This window comes from Salmo salar, chromosome 23 (genome assembly GCF_965601325.2).
Source record: "Salmo salar chromosome 23, fSalSal1, whole genome shotgun sequence".
NCBI lineage: Eukaryota > Metazoa > Chordata > Actinopteri > Salmoniformes > Salmonidae > Salmo > Salmo salar.
Window position 1 is genome coordinate 10,040,820 of NC_138313.1, and position 20,655 is coordinate 10,061,474.

Here is a 20,655-nt window from a genome sequence, read left to right on the forward strand (position 1 = left end):
GGGGTGGCCAGTCCTCTTCTGGCTGTACCGGGTGGATATTATAACAGAACATGGTCAAGATGTTAAAATGTTCATAAATGACCAGCATGGTCATATAATAATAATCATAGTAGTTGTCGAGGGTGCAACAAGTCAGCAACTCAAGAGTAAGTGTCAGTTGGCTTTTACAAAAAAGTGAACTGACATTGGGGAGTGTTTGTGAGACGAGAGGGGGGTCTTGTAGAAGCATCCACCTGAACATTGTCTTTTCTCCTCTTTGGGCTGTACTCTGTGACCACCGACTTGGGCCCGGTATGCAGGTGCCTGGGAACTTGCACCCTGGAACAGGCTCAGGACTGATGGTGGAGATAGAAATGCGCTTGGGGGATGCCGTTCTCGCCTCTCTGGCAATGGGGACACCACTAGGCTGTCCGCATCTTCCTCCTTACCTCCTGGGTGGGGTTAGGGGCCGGTTGGCTCCTTGGGGCCATGGGTGGGAAGGGAGGCTTCTTAGACCTAGGGTCCGAGGTTCTCTGCTGCCTTGGGCTCGCAGCCTAGGGGGCTGGGGATCTTAAAGGGGTTTTGACCTGCTGCAGCCTGGGTGAAGGTGGAGCCAGGCACAGGGGAGGCACTGGGCTGTATCTTACTGGGCAGACAGAGCTGGAGGATTCTCACTGTCAGACAGTGTGGATAGATTGAGCCATCGCGCCCTCTCCTGGGATATCATGAGCCCCATCACTCTTCCCGACACCTGGACGGCAGCTTTAAGCAGACGCAGGTTGAGGTCTGTGGCAATGCAGCTCTCGTCTCACAAACTTGGCTCCGGTGTGACAGTTATCGCGTCCTGTAGCTCAGCTTGGTATGCCTAGGTCATGGAAGCGGTGCTGAGCCCCGTCACCGCTGTGGCGACCAACTTGTAGACATCTGTCGCGGAGGACTGAATGCACTCGTACTTGGCTGGTAAGGTGGGACCAGTCGAGCTCATGGAGGACTTCTGGCTGGGGTGTAGATAGGAAGCTACCATTGAGTCGATGGGGGGGGCATGTGGGCAAGCCCAATCCCTTCCATGTCAACACAGTCCAACACGACCCACCTTGGACAGGGTTCTTGGAGGAGAAAGGTCTATTCCAGGTATGGATAACCTCCTCCAGGCATTCTGGGAAGACTGGTATAAATTGCCTGGCTGCCCGTTTGGCTTTGGGTAGCTTACCTTCGTAGCGGGACATGGTGGTCTCTGCTACTGTATTAGGCAAAGGAATCAAGGAATCAACAGTTTATCTGCAGTGCATTTGCACACGTCCTGCAGATCCACACCGAGAGCCAGTTTCGGATTCCCCGGCAGGGGGCTTGGCGGCCTGAGGGGATGAAGGAGTTGTTTCCTCCATCTGATGATTCCAAATGGGGGCTGTCGGGAAAGCCCCATGGAGTCGTTGTCGTCTGATGTCAGGAAGCCCGGCAGGGAGGCAGCGAGGTCATTGCTGGAGTCCTCCAACAGTGGGGCAGTGGCTTCAAGCTGGTCGTCCCAGCTAGTGCTAGCCGTCGCTCCGAGATTCCCTGTGGGGATATCCATCGCCTCTAATGAGCCATTGGGGATGTCAGCCCCATGTTAGGGTCCTTGGGGATGTCAGCCCCATGTCAGGCTAGCTTGGCGTGCGACGGAGACTCTTCACCATGAAGAGGGCACAGTCTAGTTAGGTAGCTAGCGATTAGTGGTTTATCTCCAATGGTGACACTTGTGGATACCATTTCCAAAAAAGATAGACAAGATTGCTTGGTAGTAGGTAGTACAAAAACTTTTCTTGTCCAAGTTAAACCACAAAACTTTGAAGCTAGCTAGCGTGGTGGCTAGCTTGCTTAAGAGTAGTCACTGTTTGGATAGAGCTAACTTGGTCGGGAAAAGAGTTAGCGAGTCGAGCGAGTTGTAAGCTCACGTCTGAGGACAGTTTAGCTACTTCCGGAAAAGGCAGTCGTGTCGAGGTAAGGTTTCTGATGAAAAGCGAGAAGAGGTGCTTGAATGACTCAGAGATGCTGCGTCAGACCTTTCATAGGGTAGGAGGGACACCGTTCCCCGACGCACACATCACGCCGTCCAGCCAATCATGGATGGCATAGTGTAATAAGGTTTTATGACAAATACGCTCGGGGCGTATCCCATAAGTGAAATACCAAAACAAATACTTGAAAGAGAACCAGTATATAATCCAGTATATACAGTCGTGGCCAAAAGTTTTGAGAATGACACAAATATTAATTTCCCCCTTGCTGCTTCAGTGTCTTTTTTGTCAGATGTTACTATGGAATACTGAAGTATAATTACAAGCATTTCATAACTGATAAAGGCTTTTATTGACAATTACATGAATTTGATGCAAAGAGTCAATATTTGCGGTGTTGACCCTTCTTTTTCAAGACTTCTGCAATCTACCCTGGCATGCTGTCAATTAACTTCCGGGCCACATCCTGACTGATGGCAGCCCATTCTTGCATAATCAATGCTTGGAGTTTGTCAGAATATGTGGGTTTTTGTTTGTCCACCCACCTCTTGAGGATTGACCACAAGTTCTCAATGGGATTAAAGGTCTGGGGAGTTTCCTGGCTATGGACCCAAAATATCAATGTTTTGTTCCCCAAACCACTTAGTTATCACTTTTGCCTTATGGCAAGGTGCTCCATCATGCTGGAAAAGGCATTGATCATCACCAAACTGTTCCTAGATGGTTGGGAGAAGTTGCTCTCGGAGGATGTGTTGGTACCATTCTTTATTCATGGCTATGTTCTTAGGCAACATTGTGAGAAGCCCACTCCCTTGACTGAGAAGCAACCCTACACATGAATGGTCTCAGGATGCTTTACTGTTTGCATGACACAGGACTGAAGGTAGCGCTCACTTTGTCTTCTCTGGACAAGCTTTTTTCTGGATTCCCCTAACAATCGGAAAGGGGATTCATCAGAGAAAATGACTTTACCCCAGTCCTCAGCAGTCCAATCCCTGTACCTTTTGCAGAATATGAGTCTGTCCCTGATGTTTTTCCTGGAGAGAAATGGCTTCTTTGTTGCCCTTCTTGACACCAGGCCATCCTCCAAAAGTCTTCGCCTCACTGTGCATGCAGATGCACTCACACCTGCCTGCTGCCATTCCTAAGCAAGCTCTGCACTGGTGGTGCCCCGATCCCACAGCTGAATCAACTTTGGGAGACGGTCCTGGCACTTGCTGGATTTTCTTGGACGCCCTGAAGCCTTCTTCACAACAACTGAACCGCTCTCCTTGAAGTTCTTGACGATCCGATAAATGGTTGATTTAGGTGCAATCTTACTGGCAGCAATGTCCTTGCCTGTGAAGCCCTTTTTGTGCAAAGCAATGATGACGGCACATGCTTCCTTGCAGGTAATCATGGTTGACAGAGGAAGAACAATGATTCCAAGCACCACCCTCCTTTTGAAGCTTCCAGTCTGTTATTCGAACTCAATCAGCATGACAGAGTGATCTCCAGCCTTGTCCTCATCAACACTCACACCTGTGTTAACAAGAGAATCACTGACATGATGTCAGCTGGTCCTTTTGTGGCAGGGCTGAAATGCAGTGGAAATGTTTTTGGGGGGATTCAGTTCATTTGCATGGCAAAGAGGGACTTTGCAATTAATTGCAATTCATCTGATCACTCTTCATAACATTCTGGAGTATATGCAAATTGCCATCATACAAACTGAGGCAGCAGACTTTGTGAAAATTAATATTTGTGTCATTCTCAAACCTTTTGGCCACGACTGTACATACTTGGTGTGTATAAACAGTGTAACAAAACTGCAATGTAGAGTAGTAGATATATTAGAATCATTATCAGTGTATGGCTGGGTGGAGAGGAGGAAGTGATGTTGTGACAAAGAGAACTCTGTGGTTTTCAACACACACACACAACAAAATCAAAACACAAATGATGCTCCACCCTTGTGACAGGCCTATCATAGCAGGCCAAATATTTCATCATAACAACCCCCCCCCCCACACACACACACACACACAACAAAAATCAAAACACAAATGATGCTCCACCCTTGTGACAGGCCCATCATAGCAGGCAAAATATTTCATCATAACAACCCCCACACACACACCTCCACCTCCCACGCCTGTCTGCAGTAAACAGAGGAGGAGAGATGTGCTCAGGAAACCACAGTACTACTTAGTCTTTCTTTCCTTGCCTCTCATTGACGCACATGCCCGCGCACGCACACACACACACACACAGAGGATGTAAACAAGACAGGGTTCTCACACACACAGACACATACGCTTGCAAAAACACATAGCCACACCTACACACAGATTCACACAGTTACCCCCAGAGGGTTAAGTGAGTGGTAATCATGGCGAGGCAGTGTCGCTAAGGGAAACTAGTGCTCCTGGTGTAAACAGGTACTAAAAGGGACATCCTTTCAGCTGACCAGAACCAAGTCACGCAGAGGGCTCAGTTCAATATGCGGGCTTGTGTGTGCAAAACATGTATAGAAAGGCCAACATGACATGCTGAGGGGCTGAAATAAAAGCACTAAAAGTTGAAGTGAAAGTGTGTGTGTGTACTGAATATTTGTGTCTCTCCTCATACCTCTGGGCTGTGGGGGGCAGCAGCGTTTGAGCTGGAAGTGGAGGTTGTCCGTACGGAGGTTCTGTCTAGCCAGGTGGTCGAGCAGCTCTCTGAGAGAAGATCTGTAGGTCTCGGTCCCATACAGACGGAATCCCTCAGAACCCACCTCGATCTGGAAGTTCTTATACAGGTGCACCTGCCTCGACTCACACAGATCAAACTGGAGAGAGGGGAGGAAAGGGGTAGATGAAGGGAAGGAAAGAGGAAATCAGTTGTCCACTGCATACTGCCTGGAACAAATCCCAGTCAGCATGTACAGTAAGGCACATGCTATTTACTGTCCCCGAATTAATTGAATTGAGAATTGAATTGAGATGCCCCAAACGAGAACACACTCAGTCGTCCGTCCCCCCCCCCCCCCCCCCCACACACACACACAGTTTTCACTGATGGGAGTTCAGCTTATCTAACCATGGTAGTGTGATATACACACCAGACTGCCAGGCTGTTGTTTTGACAGTAACCACACATTGTTTGAAAAGGACATCCTGTGTCTGTGTGTGTGTGTGTGTACATGTGTGTGTGTGTGTACATGTGTGTGTGTATATGTGTGTGTGTGTATATGTGTGTGCGTGTGTGTGTGCGTGTGTGTGTGTGTGCGTGTGTGTCAGAGTGTGTATCATGTTTTGGCATCATCTGTGTTGTAACTGTTTATCAGACAGCTCCTAGTCACTTCCTTGTGTGATTATCTCTGAACTTTGTTGTTTTGGCTTTTTATCAGACTTCTCCATTCGTTCCACCTCAGTTTTTTACAATCCACTCTCTCCGCCTGAAAAAAAGACTTTGTTCTCAAGAGGGTGTGTGATATATTTGTCCTATTGTACAAACGTGTATTAATACGCATGTGTGAATTGGAAATGTTAGTTTTTTTTGCATATCCAAACTCTCCCTGAGACACCCTCGGAGAGTGGGGTCACGGTCAGGGTCTGCCATTTCGACCCTGGCTGTACCAATGCAACCTTGGAACAATTAGGGTGAAGTGCCTTCCGCAAGGGGACATTGACAGACTTGTCAGCTCCGCAATTCCAACTAGCGACGTTTCGATTACTGGCCCAGCGCTCTAACCGCTAGGCTACCTGCCGCCCTAATTCCAGCGTAGAGTGTGGACGCAGTTTCCCATTACCGGAAATGATGCAGTCAAGATTCCCACATTTGGGGGAATTCACAGGGGTCAGCATGGCCAGAGTGCAATGGTCTCGCCTCTTTCGTAATCAAGGTGTCTCCCATGCCAGGTAAGTACGTGTTACCTCTTTGCAGACCACGGTCATGATGATGTTATGGTAGTCAGTACAGGACCAGCGCAGGACGTAGGTTCCCTCCTCGTTGCCCTCCTGGCGAAGCTTCTGGATGGCATACTCCGTACTGCAGGAAACAACAGTCAAACCCCCGAAACTCAACGGTAGATTAAGGCAAATGAAACAGATAGAGAAAGGTAGAGAAAGAAGAGAGGTTAGGAGAATAGAGAGATGGGGGGGGGAGAGAGAACAAAAGCCAGACAGAGATGGACAGAGAGAAAAAAGAGAGAGAGAGAGAGAGAGTGTGTGATCACTGACCAGATAGGTCCATGACAGCAGTTCTGTAGGTTCTGCACCACAGAAGAAGGAGCCACCTCTGTACACAGGTAGTGATGGGCGTCTACCGTCAGACGGAAATACCCGTCCACCAGAGCAGCGAATGCCAGCGCCTCACCTCTAAACTCCAGCTTCACCTCCTAGAGGACAATCGAGTTAAACAATATTAACAAATACTTCATAAATCATTACATTCAATACTTGATTCATTCGTCTTTATTGGGATCCCCATTAGCAGGTTGACATTTATTGGGATGAATCTTGTCCTGGAGGCAGAGCTCAGCGGTTTCCAAAGCAAAGTTAAAATTGGCTATATCGTAAAAAAATGTATGCTAATAAAAATGAGCTTTTTGGTCTTCATTTAAGGTTGGGCATAAGGTTAGCAGTGCAGTTAAGGTTAGCTTTAAAAATCAGATTTGATGACTTTGTGGCTAGGCCACTCTGCAGAGCTGCCACCAGGACAAGATTCATCCCAATAAATCAAATGGCAGGGCTCTCCAGAGGGTGGTGCGGTCTGCACAACGCATCACCGGGGGCAAACTACCTGCCCTCCAGGACACCTACAGCACCCGATGTCACAGGAAGGTCAAAAAGATCATCAAGGACAACAACCACCCGAGCCACTGCCTGTTCACCCCGCTACCATCCAGAAGGCGAGGTCAGTACAGGTGCATCAAAGCTGGGACCGAGAGACTGAAAACAGCTTCTATCTCAAGGCCATCAGACTGTTAAACAGCCATCACTAACAAAGAGAGGCTGCTGCCTACATACAGACTTGAAATCATTGGCCACTTTATAAATGGATCACTAGTCACTTTAATAATGTTTACATATCTTGCATTACACATCTCATATGTATATACTGTATTTTATACCATCTATTGCATCTTGCCTATGCCGCTCTGTCATTGCTCATCCATATATTTATATGTATATATTCTTATTCCATTCCTTCACTTAGATTTGTGTGTATTAGGTAGTTGTGGAATTGTTAGATTACATGTTAGATATTGCTGCACTGTCGGAACTAGAAGCACAAGCATTTCTCTACACGTGCAATAATCTGCTAACCGTGTGTATGTGACCAATAACATTTCAAGATTCATCCCAATAAATACCAACCTGCTCCCCATTAGCTGACACCTTAGTCTGTGTTCCAAAACACTCCACTAGCTTCCTTTCTTGTAGATTCCTTCAAGGAGCTTGTTTTTTCGAGGTTCAGTTAGCTTGGTCTGATGCAACGAGTAGCACACTTACAAGCCATGGCATGCAGTCACAGTGATCATTTCAGTCCCACAGAATTAGGGCAACACTGTTAAGTACTGTACACACACTCAGGAACTGTACAAGTCTTTTCCTGTACATAGCTCTATTCTTAACAGAGGCATGTCTAATGGTAATCTAATCTCATCTAAACACAGACTACTAATCGGATGATTTGTTCCTGGGCTAGGTTGGCTGGCTGTTAGGCCCGGTGACCTTTGAACTAGCTGGCTGGAGTGGAGACAGTAGAGAAGAGACAACCTGAGACCAATTCATTAATTAATTAAACACTAAATATGCTACTGTCACTGCTTAATCGGCATCATCTCAACTCAAGCAGTATTGGGTGTGTGTGTGTGTGTGTGTGTGTGTGTGCATGCGCTTATCTTACCATCTTCTTGTTATCCTGTCTGAAGATGGTGACAGAGGACTCTTTGATAACGATGTGTGTGATCTCGTGAAAGTCACAGAACGTCACCCAGTCGTCGCTGGCGTCGTTCTTCTTGTCCTTCTTCTGTTTGCCCTCATGCTTGTTCTTCTTGGACTTTGTCTTCTCTTTCAGCATCAGGGTATTCTATTGCCAATAAAAGCAAAAATGCATTGTCATAAGTTTTCTCCTAGATTAGTTTCAAAATACATTCAGATACTTCATCAATACCTTCCAAAACCACTCCCTATCCAGATATAGCTCAACCAAAAGTCTAATGTTAGACATTCTGACATATCTCAACCAGAAATCTCACACCAACTCCTTGAACCTTCCCACCTTCCCACTCACATTAGGGGGCTTCCTTCTGTAGGAGATCCCTGTGGTCCCAGTAACCTGGACCTCTACGGCCAGGAAGGGCTCAGGTCCCTGGCTCAGCCCCCCGTTTGTCTCTCCCTCCTGGGTAAGTACCAGGGCCCTGGGCTCCAACACCTCCCTCCCCAGGCCCCGGGTGAGGCCTTCCAGGGTGGACAGGTACTTGATCTTCAGGTCGTACAGCGTGATGTTGCTTTCCAGCATCGTGCGACTGTTGAACTCGTTCAGGAAGTTCTTGAAGACGTTGTTGATGCGTAGCCGGGTGAGGATGTTGCGCTGTTTAATGCTCCTGTTCAGGCTCTCCGGGATAAAACGCTTGTAGCTGGAGCGAGCGGGAGGAGAAAGGGATTGGTAAATGGAGATGAGCCAGTGGAGGAATTAGGGACATTGTCTTACCTGTTCGCAAATGGAAAGGGACGTGTGTATGTGTGTACAGATTATACAGTATATCTGTGTGCAATGTTCCCTATAAACTATGCTCGTGTGTGAGCGTGCAGCTCCCCCGGGACAGCTTGAATTATCAGCCCTCGCATAGAAGCACGAGTTTGAACTTGACTCAACTAGAGTTTTCCCCCTTAGATATTAATTAACACTATCAGCGTTTCCCTTTACTGTGGGAATTGTGATTGAATCAATCAATGCAATATTATTAACCAATGCAACATACCGAAACAAAATTAACTATGCAAGAGTTAGTTTTGTATACTAACTATGCGAGAGATTTTGTTGTAGGCAGAACGCATCGGAGTAGGATTCTATTGCATTGACACGCAGGACTCAGCCCGTACGCTACACAGACCAGTGTGCCATAACCAAGCAGAGCTGCAGTAGGCCTATATGCAAATAGAACATTGCCATATATGGATCTGTGCCATTCACTTTGAACTGGACTGTGTTTACAGCATGAGCAGTCGTGAGTAGATGCACTTGTTTTGAGATCAAAGCATGAGCTGCATGTAGCTGCTAGTTAGTGATTTATTAGCCCATTTGAAGATAATTTGTGGTCACTACTGTGGGAGTGATTGCTTCCTACAAGAGCACAAAATGTGTACATTTCTAGAAATCTTTGAAAAGCCAGTCAGGTAAAGAGCTTTTTTTTGTCTTAAAGGGGCAGTGTTGTATTTTGAGAGACGCTTGAATAAGCTAAGTAGCCAATAGGCAGAGGATGTCATAATTTGTCTGATTCCCTGTAATAATGGTATGGGAATAATAATGTATTTGATTTATTATTTTTGCATCAAAGACAACATTTTTGTCACCACCTTATCTGAAGGACAAGTGTTTAAACAGGTTAATGTTAAGCCCTGCATGTTTTTTTCAAAAGACTCATGGAATGTAGGCCTACAATGAACACCACACATTGGCTGCTACTGTAGGCTGAATGATAAAACAGCTATTTCCATGGTAAAATGTTATGGAATCCATTTTCTTCATTGTTTTTGACGGTAGCCCAAATAGCCACAGTAGCCTACTTGACCACTACAACTTAAAGCGGGTACGGCCTCAGTGTTCACAGTAAACACACCCTGGAAGTTGCACAGAATTTACACAACGTTCAAGTTTGCCCTAGGCAGACCTGAAATTTGCTCAGTTCCTAAAATTGGAGGGAACATTGTCTGTGTGTGAGTGTGTCATCTGTACCTGATCTCATTGGAAGTAGTAGAGAGAGGTATTTCTTTGGTCATAGCGTAGTGAGTGATGGCCAGTACAGCCATGCCCAGACACTCATTCTCTATCTCATGCTGCTCCGCCTCACTCTGCTGGCTACGCACCACAGCCAGACCCTTCTGGAAATCATTCTGGCCCTGGAAACACATACACACACAATATATACTCATACATAACCATACAGGAAGGGACATGTGTACACAAATCGTCACATAGTGAATCATAGTAGTGTAGTGAATCATACATGTACAGTCCCATAGACACACACGCGCGCACACACACACACACGCGCACACGTACCTGGAAGAACAAGTAGTCGAGAGAGGCAGAGTCCAGTAGGGGTGTACCCTCTGGGACCTTCTGTGGGCTGAGTCCTCCTCTCAGTTTACTGATACAATGTCTCCACACTGGAGACTCACTCTCACTGGTCCCATGCCAGTTAGTGAAGTAAAACCTGGTGGATGAGCGAGAGAGGAGACAAAGATAGACTGTTAATACCAACACATGGTCGGTAGGTGGGTGAGGTCTGAATGCGTGTGTGTGTGTCTGTGTGTGTGTGCGTGTGCATTCACGTTAAGTATGCAGATTTGTTTGTATTTGTGTACAAAGGTTGGCCATAATCTAGGAACACGTCCCTAAGGTGTGACGCTAATCATCTTAAACCTCTAAAAATGCAATATTCCTAACGAAGGCGAAACTGCAGCATATCAAATGATTGAGACTAAAGCTAAAATAATGAAAGAGAGGTTCCTCGGACATGGCTACAGTGACAGTCTCGTCAACATGTCTCATAAGCGAGCGCGACAGACTGATAGAGCACATTCTCCAGAGTGTCCCCTCGCTCAAAGACTTTGTGTCTGAAGCCTCTCCTGAACTGCTTTAGGAGCAGAGTATGAGAGCGGAGCGTAGCTGGAGCGGAGCGAGGAGCTGGAGTGGAGCTGGAGCGGAGCGAGGAGCTGGAGCGAGGGAGCTAGAGCGTGACCAATTTGACTGGAGCGTGGAGCGAGATTCCTAAAGGCTGGAGCGTCGGCCTTCTCGCCCGCACCAATTTCGCTCAAGTAGCGCTCCCGCCCCAGCATGCATTTGAAGTCTACTTGTGTGCCGCTAATAGCCCCTTCCTTTAGCTACTGTCATGGAGTTGGCTAAATATTTTCATAAAGAAACTGATAAAACACACAGGTGCTAAATCAAGGTGGCTTACAAAGATGAGGACCAAGAGCAAGGGAGGGAGTGCGATGATGTAGTGTCCACAACTAAAGAATCCTTGTGGAATCTGAAAAAAACACCAAAAGTATGATGGTGTACTTACTATGTGCACATGCTAAAAGAAAGGAACGAGGTGGGTAGATAACAGCGTGTCTTTTCCAACCGCTCAACTCCGCTCACATGCTCTGTTTAGGAGGGGTCGCAATATCAGAGACTGCGTCGTGCACAGTGTGCTCCCGAATCCTGCACCCTCTTCCTGGCTCCCAGGTCCCCCCAACGGTTTCTACCGCTGCGGTCATTGTGCTCATTGTTCCAATTCAAGTGACACAAAAGTATTCGATCACTCACGCTCAAGTAAAGAATACAAGGTAAAATACTTAATAAATTGTAAACTCAGAAAATGTTCATGCTGTGAGATGTTACTCCACTCTTCCACCAAGGCACCTGCAAGTTCCCGGACATATCTGGGGGGAATGGCCCTAGCCCTCACCCTCCGATCCAACAGGTCCCAGACATGCTCAATGGGATTACACTGACATTCCTGTTGTGCAGGAAATCACGCACAGAACGAGCAGTATGGTTGGTGGCATTGTCATGCTGGAGTGTCATGTCAGGATGAGCCTGCAGGAAGGGTACCACATGAGGGAGGAGGATGTCTTCCCTGTAACGCACAGCGTTGAGATTGCCTGCAATGACAACAAGCTCAGTCCGATGATGCTGTGACACACCACCCCAGACCATGACGGACCCTCCACCTCCAAATCACCTCCAGATCCAGAGTACAGGCCTGGGTGTAACGTTCATTCCTTCGACGATAAACACGAATCCGACCACCACCCCTGGTGAGACAAAACCGTGACTCGTCAGTGAAGAGCACTTTTTGCCAGTCCTGTCTGGTCCAGCGACGGTGGGTTTGTGCCCATAGGCGACCTTGTTGCCAGTGATGTATGGAGAGGACCTGCCTTACAACAGGCCTAGAAGCCCTCAGTCCAGCCTCTCTCAGCCTATTGCGGACAGTCTGAGCACTGATGGAGGGATTGTGTGTTCCTGGTGTGACTCGGGCAGTTGTTGTTGCCATCCGGTACCTGTCCCACAGGTGTGATATTCGGATGTACCGATCCTGTGCAGGTGTTGTTACACGTGGTCTGTCACTGCGAGGACAATCAGCTGTCCATCCTGTCTCCCTGAAGCGCTGTCTTAGGCATCTCACAGTACGGACATTGCAATTTATTGTCCTGGCAACATCTGCAGTCCTCATGCCTCCTTGCAGCATGCCTAAGGTTTTCAGAGTCAGTAGAAAGGCCTCTTTAGTGTCCTAAGTTTTCATAACTGTGACCTTAATTGCCTACCGTCTGTAAGCTGTTAGTGTTTAATGACCGTTCCACAAATGCATGTTCATTAATTGTTTATGGTTCATTGAACAAGCATGGAAAAGAGTGTTTAAACCCTTTACAATGAAGATCTGTGAAGTTATTTGAATTTTTACGAATTATCTTTGAAAGACAGGGTCCTGAAAAAGGGACGTTTCTTTTTTTGCTGAGTTCAGTACAGCAAATGTTGTTTTATGCTCAAATGCCCATGTGGGCTTGTTTACGTCGGTCAGACGAAACGGGCGCTCAAATTAAGAATAGCTGAACACAAAATGGCTATCCTCACCAAAAATATTGAATATGCAATCGTGCGGCACTACATGAAGGCCAATCATGGCTCAGCCTCAAACATGACATTCTGGGGAATTGAGAACGTTTCTCTTTCCTCCAGATGGGGCATCTTTTTTGAAAATATGTTTCTTAGTTTATTTCTCTGTCTTTTGTTATTCAAGTGGAATGTATGTGTAGGAATCTTGAATGATGATCATACTGTTTGAATAACCGGTCTAGTTGCTACTACTACTGACATTATCGACACGTTTGATTAACGTGATGAGCGGGACACTCCCCTGCGAGGGTATATGGTGCCTCACACATTTTACCTACTCAAGGCTCTAATGAAGGAGACTTGTGCCGAAACGTAAGACTATTGTTTGTTTGTCCTGTCAATCCGATCCGATTTACGCAGAAATAGAGTGCTCCTTTTTCTTCATTCTCCCGGATAGTCACCAGTTGAAATATCCTGGGATCAGGAATGTTTTTGCTATTTTCCGGTCCCTCAGTCGAGCATCTGATTCTCCCTTTTTCCATTTAAGATGGGCTGAAGCACGTTTGGGTATGCCTTTTTCCCCCCCATTGGCCATAACCTGTTCGTTGACTAAGTGTACCCTGGCTGTATGATGCAAATTCAACTCAGCACTGGGTTAACTTTATTAGGCTCTCACCACATTCACCCTCCTCCTCGCCCTCTATTGCAGGGGTGTCAAACTTACGCCCCGGGGATCTCGACTGTCCGGCTGCTCGCTAATAATTACTAGACAGTCAGGGTGCAGCGAACATTTCAAAAACGTTGGATGGAGCACTACTTTTAGCAAATTGTGATGGCCAGGAAATATAACCAGTTTTCAGGGCGGCTCTCCAGACCTCGGTGAAGACCGAATGCGGCTCCCGGTGCAAAATGTGTTGTCTAGTGAAAGAGAGCAGAAAGAGGAAGTCTGCGTGACACCACATTTACTCTCCTTCCTCTCTGAGTTAAACGTTTATCTTGGATCATATCCAACTCAACTGCCATGACAACTGAATATCTCCTATTACATTATCCTCAAGTGCAAACAAAAACACACTTACTTGATACTTTAAGTATTGGATTTTGTCCTGCTTTGTATGAATGTTTCACGTGAATTGTAAAAGAAGTTCACAAGGAAATCCGACTTATTCACATACTACTGTATTCTAATCTTATCTGATGTCTGATATCTGATGGACCACTTTACCAGCTCAGAAATTGCCGTTCTACTCTGCGTAGCACGGTATCAACGTGCCATACAACCTACCTGCATGACAACCTTCTTGTTACACTGAATCATGGTCAGTGAATGACGGTTGAATAACAGTCACGTTGACTAGTTTACACTTCCGTCACAGGCGATATAGAGAGCGCAGAGTGGCAACAACAGCAGGTGTTGTTGGTAACAGAGTGGCGGATGAGTAAATGAGTAACTCACACGCAACGGGGGGTGTATTGATCATCTGGCGAAAGACGTCAGTGAGATATTCATGATCCATCACAATGACTATGATAATGTGATACACACACACACACACACACACACACACACACACACACACACACACACACACACACACACACAAACACAGTAGGCCTGTCTAAGTACCTCATGCGGTAGTGCAGCTTGATGCAGGTCTCGTCCGTGATCTTGAAGAGGTGGTTGGGAGCGTACCACAGAGTCCTGCTCTCATCATACAGACCAAACAGATTATGGCACAGGGGGGAGATATCTGGGAGAGAGAGGAAGGAAGGAAGGAAGGAAGGAAGGAAGGAAGGAAGGAAGGAAGGAAGGAAGGAAGGAAAGAAGGAAAGAAGGAAGGAAGGAAGGAAGGAAGGAAGGAAGGAAGGAAGGAAGGAAGGAAGGAAGGAAGGAAGGAAGGAAGGAAGGAAGGAAGGAAGGAAGGAAGGAAGGAAGGAAGGAAGGAAGGAAGGAAGGAAGGGGGAAAAAAGGGGGATACATTACAACCTTTTTCATCCATTAATTCATTTTGTAGGTGCTCTTACCCGGAGAGCGACTGTAGGTCAAAGTTTGAACAATCGGGCTAGGAAAGAATAGACACTGAATGATCAGTGGCACAGAGTTCATACATGTGTCAGTGTACAACAAAGTACAGAGTACACGTTTTCAAGGTTTATTTGCCATGTGCACAGGATACAACAGGTGTAAAACAGTACAGTGCCATTTTTACACTGAGAGCTCTTTCCCAACAATGCAGTGATAGTAGTAATAATAGAAAATGGAATCATAATAAACACACACAAAAAGTATGATATAGGTTGAAGAAACATGAGAATGCGAGTATATACAGTGGGGGGAAAAAGTATTTGATCCCCTGCTGATTTTGTGTTTGCCCAGTATCAGTCTATAATTTTAATGGTAGGTTTATTTGAACAGTGAGAGACAGATAACAACAAAAATATCCAGAAAAACGCATGTCAAAAATGTTATAAATTGATTTGCATTTTAATGAGGGAAATAAGTATTTGACCCCCTCTCAATCAGAAAGATTTCTGGCTCCCAGGTGTCTTTTATACAGGTAACGAGCTGAGATTAGGAGCACACTCTTAAAGGGAGTGCTCCTAACCGCAGCTTGTTACCTGTAAAAAAGACACCTGTCCACAGAATCAATCAGATTCCAAACTCTCCACCATGGCCAAGACCAAAGAGCTCTCCAAGGATGTCAGGGACAAGATTGTAGACCTACACAAGGCTGGAATGGGCTACAAGACCATCGCCAAGCAGCTTGGTGAGAAGGTGACAACATTTGGTGCGATTATTCGCAAATGGAAGAAACACAAAAGAACTGTCAATCTCCCTCAGCCTGGGGCTCCATGCAAGACCTCACCTCGTGGAGTTGCAATGATCATGAGAACGGTGAGGAATCAGCCCAGAACTACACGGGGGGATCTTGTCAATGATCTCAAGGCAGCTGGGACCATAGTCACCAAGAAAACAATTGGTAACACACTACGCCGTGAAGGACTGAAATCCTGCAGTGCCCGCAAGGTCCCCCTGCTCAAGAATACATATACAGGCCCCTCTGAAGTCTGCCAATGAACATCTGAATGACTCGGAGGACAACTGGGTGAAAGTGTTGTGGTCAGATGAGACCAAAATGGAGCTCTTTGACATCAACTCAACTCGCCGTGTTTGGAGGAGGAGGAATGCTGCCTATGACCCCAAGAACACCATCTCCACCGTCAAACATGGAGGTGGAAACATTATGCTTTGGGGGAGTTTTTCTGCTAAGGGGACAGGACAACTTCACCGCATCAAAGGGACGATGGACGGGGCCATGTACCGTCAAATCTTAGGTGAAAACCTCCTTCCCTCAGCCAGGGCATTGAAAATGGCTCGTGGATGGGTATTCCAGCATGACAATGACCCAAAACACACGGCCAAGGCAACAAAGGAGTGGCTCAAGAAGAAGCACATTAAGGTCCTGGAGTGGCCTAGCCAGTCTCCAGACCTTAATCTCATAGAAAATCTGTGGAGGGAGCTGAAGGTTCGAGTTGCCAAACGTCAGCCTCGAAACCTTAATGACTTGGAGAAGATCTGCAAAGAGGAGTGGGACAAAATCCCTCCTGACATGCGTGCAAACCTGGTGGCCAACTACAAGAAACGTCTGATCTCTGTGATTGCCAATAAGGGTTTTGCCACCAAGTACTAAGTCATGTTTTGCAGAGGGGTCAAATACTTATTTCCCTCATTAAAATGCAAATCATTTTATAACATTTTTGACATGCGTTTTTCTGGATTTTTTTGTTGCTATTCTGCCTCTCACTGTTCAAATAAACCTACTATTAAAATTATAGACTGATAATTTCTTTGTCAGTGGGCAAACGCACAAAATCAGCAGGGGATCAAATACTTTTCCCCCCCACTGTACAGGTTATTCAACGTGTAGGGGTTCTGACTGATAGGACTTACAGTGCCTGTGTGACTTATTACACATTTTGTTGCGTTACAGCCTGAATTCATAATATATAGGATTTTTTTCCTGACACATCTACCCATAATGACAAAGTGAAAACATGTTTTTAGAAATGTTTGCTAATTTATTGCTAATTAAATACAGAAATATCTCATTTACATAATTATTCACACCCCTGAGTCAATACTTTGGAAGAGCACCTTTGAGTTCGAATACAGATTTGACTCATCTTGGGTTTGTCTGTATCAGCTTTGCACATCTGGATTTGTGGATTTTCTCCCATTCTTCCTTGCAGATTTTCTCAAGCTTTGTTAACCTCTAAGGCATAGTGCTTTGCATTCAGGCCAAAGAGTTCAAAAAACATTTCTCATCAGACCACAGAATCTTTTGTTTTATGCTTACACGTGCCATTTTGCAAACTCCAGGCGTGCTGTCCTATGGCTTTTTTGTCAGGGGGGGCTTCCGTCTGCCCACTCTCCTAATAAAGCCCAGATTGGTGAAGTGCTATAGAGACTGTAGCACTTCTGGCGGGTTTTCCCCATCTCAGCCAAGGAACTCTGTAGTTCTGTCAGTGGTCATTGACCAAGGTCCTTCCTGCCCAGTTTGGTCGCATGGCCAGCTCTAAGCAGAGTCTGGGGAGTTCCACATTTTTTCCATTTCCTAATGATGGAGACCACATGTTCTCTTGGAAACCTTCAACACTCTAGAAATTGTTTTATACCCTCCCCCAGATGTATATCTCGGGGACCTGCAGACAGTTCGTTGGACTTGCTGGTATAGTTTCTGCTCTGACAGACTGTCAACTGTGGGACCTAAAAGTGCCTTCGGAAAGTATTCAGACCCCTTGACTTTCACATTTTGTTACGTTACGGCTTTATACTAAAATGGATTAAATTGTTTTTTTCCCCCCCTCCTCAATCTACACACACAACTCCATAATGACAAAGAAAAAACAGGTTTAGACATTTTTGCCAATTTATTAAATATAAAAAGGCTGAAATAACCCATTTACATAAGTATTCAGACCTTTTACTCAGTACTTTGTTTAAGCACCTTTGGCAGTGATTACAGCATTGAGTATTCTTGGGTATGGCGCTCGAAACTTTGCACACCTGTATTTGGGGAGTTTCTCACATTCTTCTCTGCATTTTCAGGTCTCTCCAGAGATGGTTGATTGGGTTAAAGGCCAGGCTCTGGCTAGGCAACTCAAGGACATTCAGAGACTTGTCCCGAAGCCACTCCTGCGTTGACTTGGTTATGTGCTTAGGGTCATTGTCCTGTTGGAAGGTTAACCTTTACCCCAGTCTGAGGTCCTGAGTGCTCTGGAGCAGGTTTACATCAAGGATCTCTCTGTACTTTGCTCCGTTCATCTTTCCCTCGATCCTGACTAGTCTCCCAGTCTCTGCCTCTGAAAAACATCCCCACAGCATGATGCTGCCACCACCATGCTTCACCGTAGAGATGGTGCCAGGTTTCTCATGGTCTGAGAGTCTTTAGGTGCCTTTTGGCAAACTCCAAGTGGGCTGTCATGCCTTTTAATGAGGAGTTGCTTCCGTCTGGCCACTCTACCATAAAGGCCTGATTGGTGGAGTGCTGCAGAGATGGTTGTCCTTCTGGAAGGTTCTTCCATCTCCACAGAGGAACTCTGGAGCTCTGTCAGAGTGACCATTGGGTTCTTGGTCACCTCCCTGACCAAGGCCCTTCTCCCCCGATTGCTCAGTTTGGCTGGGTGGCCAGCTCTAGGAAGAGTCTTGGTGGATCCAATCTTCTTCCATTTAAGAATGATGGAGGCCACTGTGTTCTTGGGGACCTTCAATGTTGCAGAAATATTTTGTTAGCCTTCCCCAGATCTGTGCCTTGACACAAACCTTTCTCGGAGCTATACAGACAATACCTTCAACCTCATGGCTTGGTTTTTGCTCTGACATGCACTGTCAACTGTGGGACCTTATATAGACAGGTGTGTGCCTTTCCAAATCATGTCCAATCAATTGAATTTACCACAGCTGGACTCCAATCAAGGACGATCAATAGAAACAGGATGCACCTGAGCTCAATTTCGAGTCTCATAGCAAAAGGTCTGAATACTTATGTAAGTAAGGTTTTTTAGTTTATTTTTAATACATTTGCAAACATTTCTAAAAACCTTTCACTTCGTCATTATGGGGTTTTGTGTGTAAATTGCTAAGAATTTTATTTATTTAATCCATTTTAAAATAAGGCTGTAAAGTAGCAAAATGTGGGAAAAGTAATGTGGTATGAATACTTTCCGAAGGCACTGTATATAGACAGGTATGTTTTTCTAAATCATGTCCAAACAATTGAATTAGCCACAGGTGGACTCCAATCAAGATCTAGTGACATCTCCCGGATGATCAAAGGAAATTGGATGCACCTGAGCTCAATTTGGAGTGTCATAGAAAAGGGGTGAGAATACTTATGGAAATTAGATATTAGTGTATTTTATTTCCAATACATTTCCAAACATGTTTTCACTGTCATTATGGGGTATTGTGTGTATGCAGGCTGTAACATAAAATGTGGAATAAGTCAAGGGGTATACATACTTTCTGAAGGCACTGTACATGTAAACAGGGCGAAAAGTGACTGATAGCAGGAATATATAAATACTTATGGTTATATACTAATGGTAATATATACATATAAACAGCAGTAATAGTGATGAGGGTGTGAGTGAGGGTGTTTGTGAGTGTGTGTATTGTGTGTGTGAGTAAGAGTGACAGTGAAGGTGTGTGTGTCAGAGTGAGTAGAGACCTGTGGATGGGCATAGAGTCAGTGTGGATAGTATGTGGGAGAGGGAGAACAGTAATGTTAGTTGTTAGCCATTTAACAGTCTTATGGCCAGGGGATAGAAGCTGTTTAGGGGTTTGTTGGTCTGAGCCTTGATGCACCGTTACCGCCTACCGGATGGGAGCATGGAGAATAGTCCATGTCTTGGGTGGCTGGAGTCTTTAGCAATTTTTCAGGCCTGGCATGTACTTCCTGGATGGCTGGGATCTCACCCCCAGTGATGCTCTGAGTAGTCCGCACCACCCTCTGTAGGGCCATCCGGTCGAGGGCGGTGCAGTTGCCATATCAGACAGTGATTAAACCAAATCAGGATGCTCTCGATGGAGCATCTGTAAAAGTTCCTGAGGATCTGAGGGGCCATACCAAATCGTTTCGGCTTCCTGAGGAAGAAGAGGCGCTGCCGTGCCTTCTTCACAACTGGGCTGGTGTGAGAGGACCCTGCTAAGTCCTCAATGATGCGGACACCGAGGAAGCTCTCAACCCTCTCCACTGTTGCCCCGACGATGTGGATGTGGATGGTGATTAAGATTAAATATTGCACTAAGCACGATTGTCATGAGTCTACTGTGGAATCTCTAGACCATTGGTTCCAAATCTTTTTTTAACCTTGTCACACCTTGATGGGATATAAAATACTGTGGCACACCTAAAATGTATTGATTTCATTTACAAACCATACATTTTTTTTTATAGATTTAAAAGGGTATATTTGAAATATTTTCATCGTGTTGATAGTTCTTTACTCACGATGGTTAATTTGTGTGTACCCCTTTAAGAGCGCCCGGCGAATCTGTGCCAGGAAGAAGAAAATGTATCTCCGGTAAAATAGGTCTTTAGTTTTTAAAGGTTTGGTTTACAGACGACTGGTTTTCTGCATTGTAAAGGTGCAACCACAGACACAAAGCCATGCTCCGTTTGTTTTTATGGCAGAAGCTGTGGTATAGCTTAGCCCAGAGCCATACATTAAGAAAGAAATAACTCTGGCTAAGCCTAATCATATTTGCCTGTGCTAATGGTTTTCACAGACAAAATCAAATGATAGAAATTACTTTGCTCGTGATGTGTGCCCCTCAAATGATAAAACAGCCTTAGCTCACTAGTGCTTCCAAGTCCAAATT

General features: G+C 45.7%; 1 protein-coding gene across 1 annotated transcript in view; it reads right to left on the minus strand.

Moving 5' to 3' along the window:
• Positions 1-20,655, minus strand: part of LOC100286690 (tyrosine-protein kinase JAK1) — a 59,870-nt gene that overhangs the window by 22,252 nt on the left and 16,963 nt on the right. The window contains exons 3-10 of the mRNA XM_014168828.3: positions 14,398-14,521; positions 10,227-10,380; positions 9,900-10,063; positions 8,235-8,580; positions 7,848-8,030; positions 6,176-6,333; positions 5,870-5,984; positions 4,584-4,782 (exon numbers count right to left, since the gene is read on the minus strand). Coding sequence (XP_014024303.1) covers positions 4,584-4,782; positions 5,870-5,984; positions 6,176-6,333; positions 7,848-8,030; positions 8,235-8,580; positions 9,900-10,063; positions 10,227-10,380; positions 14,398-14,521 — 1,443 coding nt within the window. The remainder of the gene's footprint in view (positions 1-4,583; positions 4,783-5,869; positions 5,985-6,175; positions 6,334-7,847; positions 8,031-8,234; positions 8,581-9,899; positions 10,064-10,226; positions 10,381-14,397; positions 14,522-20,655) is intronic.